We start from the raw sequence: 10187 nt of genomic DNA, 5'->3' as shown, positions 1-10187 counted from the left end.
TATATATATATATATATATATATATATATATATATATATATATATATATATATAGGACAAATGTTTCCTACAAGCAGTAGTAGTTACCACCACTTGCGTTTTGTATGTTGTATGTAGTATCTGTCAAAACCGAGAGTATGTACGTGTAGTATGTAGTCTATAATAATGATTAGATAGTATATATATAAATTTTTTGGTAGTATGTACCATTTTTTGAGTATGCACTTTTTTACGTACAAATATGTACGTATTTCACAAATATAACAAAAAGTATGGACTCATGTGCAATTTTTTCATGTAACTTGTTTTGAAATATCTTAGATATAGCATATGAACATATTTAAAATAATAAAATAGTATATATAATACCACATGCTAGTATATGAGACATGTGGGGTAACTACCACCGGGTGGTAGGATGGATTTTCCCTATATATATATATATATATATATATATATATATATATATATATATATGAACAATCAACTCTCGGGGAACAAATCTGAGTGAATATCAGAAGAGAGGGAGACTCACTGTTGGCAGAATTTGGAGCAACCAGCACTAAGGTATGCTCATATGTACAAATTCTGTTGGCGAAAAGAGCCCGCTGAACAGAATTTACAGAATTTGGAGCAACCAGCACTAAGGCATTTTTCTACAAACTAGAAAGAAGGGAATGCGTAAAACTAAATGTACTCCCTGCCTGTACAAAATTAGGCTCTGAAATAGTTGAGGGGACCAAGAATAGTATTTTCCCAAATAAACATGAGCAAGATATAAATCACTTAGCAACCATAAACATGATCTGGCTAAATGTCAATATGACATTTCTCTCAAATAAAACCCCTCCACATCACATCAACTCAATGTTTAAACACAAGATATAAAGCATTAAATGATACAATACGTATTGCAATGATTAGGCTACATCCTCGCCATAGCTTCCTTGACGGCCTCCAAGATTCTGGGGTACTGGTAGAACAAAACAGATTCCTTGCCTTCCAAGCCATCACGGCTGTATCTGTTGCACCCGGCAAGATTGTTACATGGGCTGCCCCCAATCACCAAGTCGAAACCGCCAAATCTAGTAACCAGTGATGCAACTGTAGCATCAGTAAGAGATTTCACGTCATCAAACTCAATCAGCGTGCCTGTTTGAGTCTGATCCCACCAATGCCTGAAAATCCTCGTACTGGCTTTGTCTATCTCAACAGAAACCACTGTCTTCATGTGGATTCCCAACCTGTGCAAAGCTACCTCTCCTCCTCCAATACCAGTGAATAAGGACAACACAGTAACTCCATTGGGAAACATGCCCCTCAGTACTGACAAGTGGTAAGCAACGGTATCAACTTGAAACGAGTTGCCGAGAGATTTGTACCTATTTGTGCTGGCGAGTCCCCTTGTGTGGTCCTTCGGGAAACCTAGTAGATATTCAATCTCTTCAGGCTCCAATACAATAACCTTGTTCTTTCCTATCCAGACAAGATTGTACTCTTTGCACTGTTTGATCATATCTTTTTGAATATTTCGAGGCGGTGGATTCCCTGTTCTTGCAAGAGCACCAATGCTTCCTGTCAGCTGTTGACATGCCATACTTGTTCGCAAGCAGTTGAACTGCGTTCTTGTGTCCCAGGAAGGCCACCACTTCTTGTACCGAGGGAATGCCTCAAGTATCGTCTTTGGAGGCAGAGGAAGAAGAGGTGCTCTGTTCTCAATCGGCAAATTGTGGATGTAGCCTCTTTTCCTTGCAGCTGCACACAAATGCTTTGAGTCCAGATACTCAGGTTGAATGCCATACAGACATCTTGAAATGGTCGCCCATACACCTGTGGGAGCTTGGGCCACATTTTCATAGTAGAAAAAAGGTCGCCCGATAGCTTTTTTAGGAATTTTTCTGTCCACTGGTAGTTGGCTACAATTGGGCAGGCTAAATCCAACCATTGGATTTGGGGGAGGCATATGTTCATAATGGCTGCCATCCAAGAAGATTTGATTGCCATGTGCTGTACCTCCATACCGTTTCCTCTTTTTCTTTCTATCTTCCATCAATCTTATTTTCTTTGTCCCTCCAAAGGAGTCAGAGCGTCTATTCATAACCTGCGAAATGTACACATGTTGCAGTGTCCTTACATCAAATTAAATCAGAAAGATAAAGCATTTTCCAATTCAAATGTACATCAGACCACAATGTACCTGATGAGATAAGTCAAAATCTCCTGCAGCCAGTGACGCACTAATCGAATCAACCAATACAGAGAGATCAACATCCACACCTAGGATAATTTACGCAGAAATATATCATAAAGCGCCTTTTCCATGGGAAAATGAACATCATGGCAACAATTTAAAAAAGAGTCATACCACATCTTGTAATAGCCATATTTGCTTCGTTTTCAGGAAAGCCCATATCTACTAATGAGTTGATCTTCTTGTCCTTCTCTGACATGTTTCGTATAAAATTCTGCACAAAAGGATAAGAAAAACTAAGATTAGGAAACGTTTTCTATATGTTACTGACTTTTTAATGTCATCTAAGTGAACGTTGATAAGGAAATACCACTGCATAGAAACACATATGAGGCCATAGAAAAGAATGGGGCCCTAAAACTAATAAATGATCAAGAAATGTATATCACAGACTACCCAAGAAACAAGAAAAAAGGTGATCGGGATAAATCAATGAAATAATTTAGAAACTCAATTTCTTATTCTCCGCTGCTGCTTGAAAGTCATGTTAATAAAAGAGTTACTATTTGCATGAACACGAATGCACATCATTTTACGCTTGAAACTACTACCTACACTAGCAATATGAAGTTCTGGACGGGAATAAACTAAAGGTGCATAGTCTAACTTTGTTGTTTCACATAATGGCACTATGTGCAGGATGCATATTGCATAATAGTGGTGAAACACAATTCTCTGGTCTCTTCATGCTGCTTTCATGACAGAAAGTTAAAGACAGATCGATGGATGATGAGGTAAATGTATGTGTCTTCAGGAGAACATGATGGTGTTCCCATCCATCCTATTTCAGGTTCATCGCTTACTAGCAATCAAGATATATCTTTTTTCCCAAGCAGGTGTAATAAACAACAAACACTCTACACTTTCCCTACTTGTTATTACATATATCTCGCCATGAATAGGATGGACCATACAATATTCTTTTTACAAATTTTATTTGCGTAACTAATACGAAATTCAGCTGTCATTTCATATAGTACATTCTGAGATTTCTAAATTAGTGACTTAATTTATCCATTTCTCTCTGAACATCTAGGTATTGACACCCTCATTTTTCGCAGCTAACAGGTATCTGTTAATCTTGAGATTTGTCTCGGTGGGAACTTTGATGCAACTAGTGCAGTATATATGTGATGTTCTCTAGTATTATTTTAATTTGTGTAACTGAAAGTCAAAAGAAGAATACCTTGTTCTTCCTAACCCACATGCTAGATTCCAACCTCCTTTGATTCTACGGAAAAGTGATGAGCTGGGTCACAGCACAACTTTACGACAGAATTATTTAGGCCAACCTATATATATTCCTGCTTCTTTATTTAGTATTCAGCATTCAAGTTTAGCTTATACTTCTTATGAACTCTTCTCTGCTCAGTCCGATTTTACACTGTATCTTGCACTACAAAATAAATCAAAGGGCATAGTTGTTGTGTAAAATTTTATTTCTTCAAGTTAAAGCTCATTTGGCATGTGTATATCTTCTCTTGTTTACACCACCTGCAGTATGATTTTCTCGTAGCATCATAACTCCTCAAGTCATATGTCTTGTGACTAATATTGAAATACATAGGAACTGAAGAAAAAAAATATTGGTTTGTAGCAGAAATAAATTTTCTAATTCATCAAAATTAGAAGCAAGCAACACAACAATATACTCAGTTTCTACTCCTTCTCAGACTGTTTGATTACTTTGAAGAAGGCATTGGTCTAACGGTAGTCAATCTCACATCCTATATTAACTCGTACACGGTAAAACTTTAACATGATGAGAATTTTATGTAAAAAAAATCAGGTGCTCAAACTTAACAACGCAACTCTACTATCACGAAAAGCTAGGAGCAAAACAAACAAAGCTCTAACAATACATAAAGGGTGTGCAAGGTATGCATGGCAAAGAATTCACATATCATCATACATATGGTCAAAGAATTCTTAGCTACTGAACTAAAGACAATGAATCATCTACCTCATCACCATAATCACCGTAGTTGGGCTGTGTATCACCAGCATCGTCATCACCTTCTGAGCTCTCAAAATCAATATCATCACCATGTTTAACTCTAAAGGGGGCGTAGCCAGAAGTAGAGCAGTTACCCAATGCATCTTCATCACCTAGTGCCTGCATTTGTCATCGCCAATCCTAACATATGATCCTTGCTATCATGTAGAAAGGGCATCATTGGATAAAGTTAGTAATAACATCCATGGACACGTACCTTGTACGTTAACAGTAGTTCAAGCAATGCATTTTCGTCACTATGCCCTGAAAGAAAAACCAAAAGCCTCGATTAGACAGACGGTGCAAACACAAAGAAGAAAAATAAAATGAAATTGGTTACTTTCAGTATTACCAATCTCCTTGATGCTCATCACGACCATTTCCGTTTGAAACCCCATTGCCACATATCTCTCGATTAAAGTAGTAGATGACGCTTCCCTGTTAGCCCATCCATTAGAACCCTTTAGATAGTTGGACAAATAAACATCACACTAGGATCTTAATTAATGACAACAAGGCATGGCTAGCTCTTGTACTTAAATATACAATCAATTACTACATGACGTACCAGCGAGGATGGGCAAGGAGCATCTAAGTTCCTCAACTTCGGAGCCTCACCATCACTTCTCCCCTTATCATGATCATCACAATCGCACCTCTTAGTTAAGCAGACATGAATCAATATTGAAAGCAAACCATGAGCAAAGCAATTGCAGAGAAGAACAATAATTCTATCATGCATTATCACATGAATCGCAAGATATCACAATTGAAATCTCTAGCGTGAAACTAGTATAGCAATTCGATTTAGAGTTTAGAACACATAAAAATCAAGAAGAAAAGACCATATTTTCTATTGGACAAAATCCCCTCCAGCATTGTCGAATCAAGACAATAAGCGAAAGTGGTAAAAATATGCACCAATAAAATTAGAAATAGCATAGCTTAAAGTTATAAGGATGCCTAATTAAATGAAGTGTGCTCGATTTCTAGGAATGATAGTTCTCTATCTAGTTGAACACATTATGCGTAACATGGCTATTTTATGGGAGGGGCATGATAGGTTGGTAATTCCAAAAAGATGATCAGGTTAACCAAGTTTGCCTATTATCACCTAGAGTATGATTACTAACCAAATATGCAATAGTGCACTACAACTTGATGATGCTTGCACCAATGGATAAGGAAGGTAATCTGCAGTCTAAATTAATATATAACTCAAATGCACGAGGTGAAGTGCCAGATAAGTAAGAAATATGGATGATATAGACATAAACTAAAGCGCATAATTCCTTATTAAAGACTATTGACGTGTTACTTTCCATGTTTGTTCAAAGGAGTTCCAGTCATCATGGGCAACACATAGTCAACCATTTTGGATCTATTATGTACTAAAACCACTTGATAGGTTAACTGGAGAAAAGATAGCCACGCTAGAAAATCAGGCATGAAAGAAAAAAATCAGGCCATTAATATACTACCCTACTTCAATCAACAAAGCATAACCATTGGATCATCGTAACTACAACTAAGTTAACCGTGGACCCATTTTATTTGACTCAGAAACACAATTGGACATAACAATAGCAAACATTATATCTTTCCTTTTTTTTCTTTATTCCCATGCAGATATCACACCACGATCTTAATAACAACAAGTCATGGCTAGCTCTTGTATTTAAATACAAAATCAGTTACTACCTGAGGTACCAGTATGGACGAGCCAGGAGCATCTAAGTTCCTAAAGTACGGAGACCATGAGGGTTCAGGCTCAACAATACTTTTCCCCTTATCATGGTCATCATTACCGTTCCTCCAATCCTGTGATATTAGTTAAGCACACATCAATAAATATTGAAGGCAAACCATGAGAAAAGCAAATCGTACTTCCATAGTTAAGCGAGTAAAACATGGGTATCAAATACCCTACTACACATAACTTTGTCCTCCAATGATTTTTCTATTGTGTACGAGCAAGAAAAGCAACACTCCCTAAAAAACTATTACACCATGTTTCACTATCTTACCATCCTCACATGGAAACATGATAACAAAGCCGTAAGCCTTATTTTGGGCATACATGATGCAATCTCCATTTCATGTAGATTACAAGGTAGAAGATAGGGAGCATGCCCAAAAAAGAGGGGAAGCAGAACCAAGTCAAGATGATATGGGTCGCCCCTTCTTCTTGCGCCAAAGATCTTACCATTTCCAAAGGAACTGGGGCTACATTTCTTTTCAATATCCATTCAAGAGTTGCTTTTCTTTCATATTTTATTCTTTCTTTTATTTTCTGTCTTCTTCCTAGAAAAACTGTTAGACCAAAACTCTTTTAGGAAATCAAAAAAATCAAGATACAATCTACAACCCAAATGGAAAGCAAACCTTTTGTGGTTAAAAAGGTTCATATACACGTGTCATTGCTGAGATGTGTCTAAGGTGATGACCATACATGAGAACTAATTATGTGAAGTCTTACTTTCTAATCAATTTCATCAGCCATTGACAAAATAAGACTTAATGTTTGATTGGTCTTGAGCGAGTCTATCTAGCAACTTGCTAAATCAGTACTTTACCCTTGGTAGAGATGTACTTTAAGGCACATAGCTACAAGAGGTTTATGAGCGTCCTATGGAACCTGGTCGTCCGGAGTTTATGGAGATGAAAAGTCCCTTCCCAGCATGACAACAATCGAGTGTTCCTTGGCCATACATTCATGTTTGATTGATCTTGAGTTGTTCTAGCTAGAAACATTATGTATTATTAAGTTTCTCTTGGTAGCGGCATAACTAATGCCACATAGCTACCTGCAGTACACGAGCATGTTGCAGAACTTGGTCGTCCGAAGCGCATAACAATGAAAAGTCCCCTCTTGTTAGATGTGGTGATACTTGAGTGGTATCTTGGCCAGAAAAGTGTGATACTAGGAATAATATGATGTTTAGCGTCGAATATGGACTATCTCTTCCCCACTACTTTGAGGGGTAGACCACCCATGAGCAGGCGATACTCGAGTGGTCACATGGAAATGGGACACGTAGAACACATGATTTTCCTTAAACTGAGAAAAGTGATGCGGAAACATAGTAAGAGTTTTTCCTCATGTTAAATTGAGCAAGTGAGAGCCCAGTTTATAATGTTGTGATGACAGCTCTGAATAACATTTTTTAATTAGGGAAGAACATCACTAGCGAAAGCCAATCCTCCCAACTCAGCATGCATTCTAGGAACAATTGGCGGGAGCCAGCAGGCAATTATCCATCATGTCAAGAGAGAAAATAAGAAATAAACCCCATCATGTCTAATTGATCATTACTCGATGCATCAATACAAAAACAAAAAGGAGGATGGAGCGACGACTTACCACCATTCTTCAACAGACGTACGCATTGCTCTTCGCTCGACGATGGGGAGGCACCTCACTGTTCCCCTGCAGCGACGACGAGGATCCTGACTATTTCCCTGCACGCCTGCAGTGAAAACTAGATTACACGTATGCCATCTCCGTTTTGAAGCATATATATAGACGGGGTTAGGAGCTGTAAAATAATGCTGCTATTATTTCCATTAATACCTATATCTATTAATATATATATATATATAATTTATTATTATTAATGTTATTAATAACGTATTATTCTTATTTCCAAGAATAAAATGGGGATGACTATATATAATAGTAAGTAGTAAAAAAATTCTAACTTTTGCTACCTATCTACTCCTTTTCTCCCGAATTAATTGTCTTAGATTTTTCTAGATACGGATGTATCTTCACACGTTTTAGTGTTACATACATTCATATCTAGACAAATCTAAAACAACTAATTTGGGGCGGAGGTAATATTATATATATATATAATTTATTATTAATAATATTATTAGTAGTGTTTTATTAACATTTCCAAGGATGAAATGGGCTTGATTTTAAATATACGTATATTTTTCGAGCAATTAGGTTGAGCCACATAGCCTAAAATATCTACGTCATTAATCTTTGATTTTAAGGACTAAGATAACAAAGAAAAAACTTACATAAAACTTGGTCAGACACATACAACAGTCATCCATCTAACATGCCAAAGTAAAAAAAAAATCATCTATTTACTTGAATTGCTACATATTTAAATTATCTGCAGCTGGATTGAGATATGTATAGTAGGGAGTTGCATCTTTTTATATGTAATGTTGCAAAGATGTTTATTTTAGAAACTACTAAAAGGCTTGGTCTATATAAATTTATCTCAAATTGGTTATCTAATTTTCGAATTCTTATAAGGCTGTGCACGAACTCAATTACACGTCTTTCCCTTATGAGTTTAGGAAGGGCAAAACATGTGTGCGGCGTGTGAGACCCATCAATGTACTGGCTATATATAGGGGAGAAAACTTAGCATGTCACAACAAAAGCATTGATCCGGAACACCGTTGTTTGTCCCTAAAACAAAATCCTTAGTACCCTAGGAAAGGGTCATGGGGCAGCCCTATGTAGATAACAACATAACCTTTTCTACGACGTCCAAATTGAATCTTTCAGTTGGCTTTCCCATGAAGAACTTTTTTTTGTGTGCGACAAAGCAAGCACTTCTAGATGCTTCACTTGCTCCTTTCTTATGGTTTCATGACATAAACGAACGAACGTGAGATTATTCAAATCCATTGATAGGGTGTACTAACATGATATAATGTATGACCAACCCACCAACTTAGTATAGGTGATCACTCGACAGAGACATGTTCCAAACTTTAATGGCACATACTGATCTAAGGCCATGTACAATCGACCCACAAATATTTTTTCAACCAAGACTTCAATTCAGAATGATCAATACAACGAGGTTTATCTTCAATGTTAACATAGATCTACAAGAATTATTACTTAATAATTTTCGAAAGAACATTGTAAGATTATAATTGTTGAAAAAATATATATAGATTGTTTCCTTTGTAGGATTATAAATCTTAGGAATATTATAGGTTGTTGTAGGATTACAATTTTTGAAGATTGATTGTTGTTTAATAGGTCAGAATAATGTGGTCTAGGTATGTGTACTCACACTACACGGCACAACAAACACATGTGAGCGATATCATAGAACAGCTAAACTCAAGAATGGGGGATACCATTGCTAGGTCTAAAGAAAAATAGATAAAACTAATGCTACATCTGTTTATAAAAGGTGAGACTCTAGAAAGCATGTAGTCAAACTTGTGTAACAGTGACTACCGATTATAAACACTAGTACAAAAAATGCTACTGGTGACGTGCCAAAACCACGTTGGTGGCGTGCAACCCCCACACCACCAATGTTGTGCCACTAATAAATGTTAATGGTGGCATGATACCACCTCTTGTGATTACACACAGCAGTGGCGTGGTATCTGTTCGACATGTCACTAATTGGTTGACATGCAACTGAACTACACTACCACGACAGATGTGGTAGCGTATTCTGCTGACATGGCAAAGAATATGATTATCAATGTAGGTGTTTGCACGTCATAATTATATGTCAATATAGAAACAATAAATTTAAGAACCATAATAAGTAAGACAATTAGGAAACAAGTTTGGAATAACGTTAAATAACACACAACGACAATTGTTATAACAAAGTAGTGAAGATGATAGATAGCCATGCAAGTTTGGAACAACGTTAACACATAATGAAAAATAAATGAGTACTCAAGACCCCGTCATTTTCACTCTCCTATTCATAGCATAAGCATCATTTTGGTATTATTGCAATGCGATACTAGCATGGCAAACGTTAGCATGGCAGATCTATTACTTTAAGCGATCGGATAACTCTTCCGAATTTGTCGCGCCGCCGTTGAACCTCCCATGGGCGTGAATGGCATGCTGGTTGATGATGATCACAATCTTATATGTTGGATGCATATGAACTCATCTCCGTGATCTTCTTCTAAGACTTGATCTAT

General features: G+C 36.9%; 1 protein-coding gene across 1 annotated transcript; it reads right to left on the bottom strand.

Annotated features, from left to right (window-relative positions):
- Positions 1 to 925: 925 nt before the first annotated feature.
- On the bottom strand, positions 926 to 4989 carry LOC119272953 (DNA (cytosine-5)-methyltransferase DRM2-like). The gene is made up of 8 exons (XM_037554291.1): positions 4816 to 4989; positions 4600 to 4708; positions 4465 to 4511; positions 4215 to 4367; positions 2366 to 2465; positions 2198 to 2277; positions 1831 to 2101; positions 926 to 1755 (listed from the first exon to the last, which is right to left on the bottom strand). Exons 1-8 carry the CDS (start codon positions 4987 to 4989, stop codon positions 926 to 928), a joined length of 1764 nt encoding a protein of 587 aa, XP_037410188.1.
- Between the last annotated feature and the right edge of the window lie 5198 nt (positions 4990 to 10187).

This window comes from Triticum dicoccoides, chromosome 3A, assembly GCF_002162155.2.
Source record: "Triticum dicoccoides isolate Atlit2015 ecotype Zavitan chromosome 3A, WEW_v2.0, whole genome shotgun sequence".
Classification (NCBI taxonomy): Eukaryota; Viridiplantae; Streptophyta; class Magnoliopsida; order Poales; family Poaceae; genus Triticum; species Triticum dicoccoides.
Note: the sequence above shows the minus strand (reverse complement) of the source record. Positions and strands in the feature narration are given on the sequence as shown.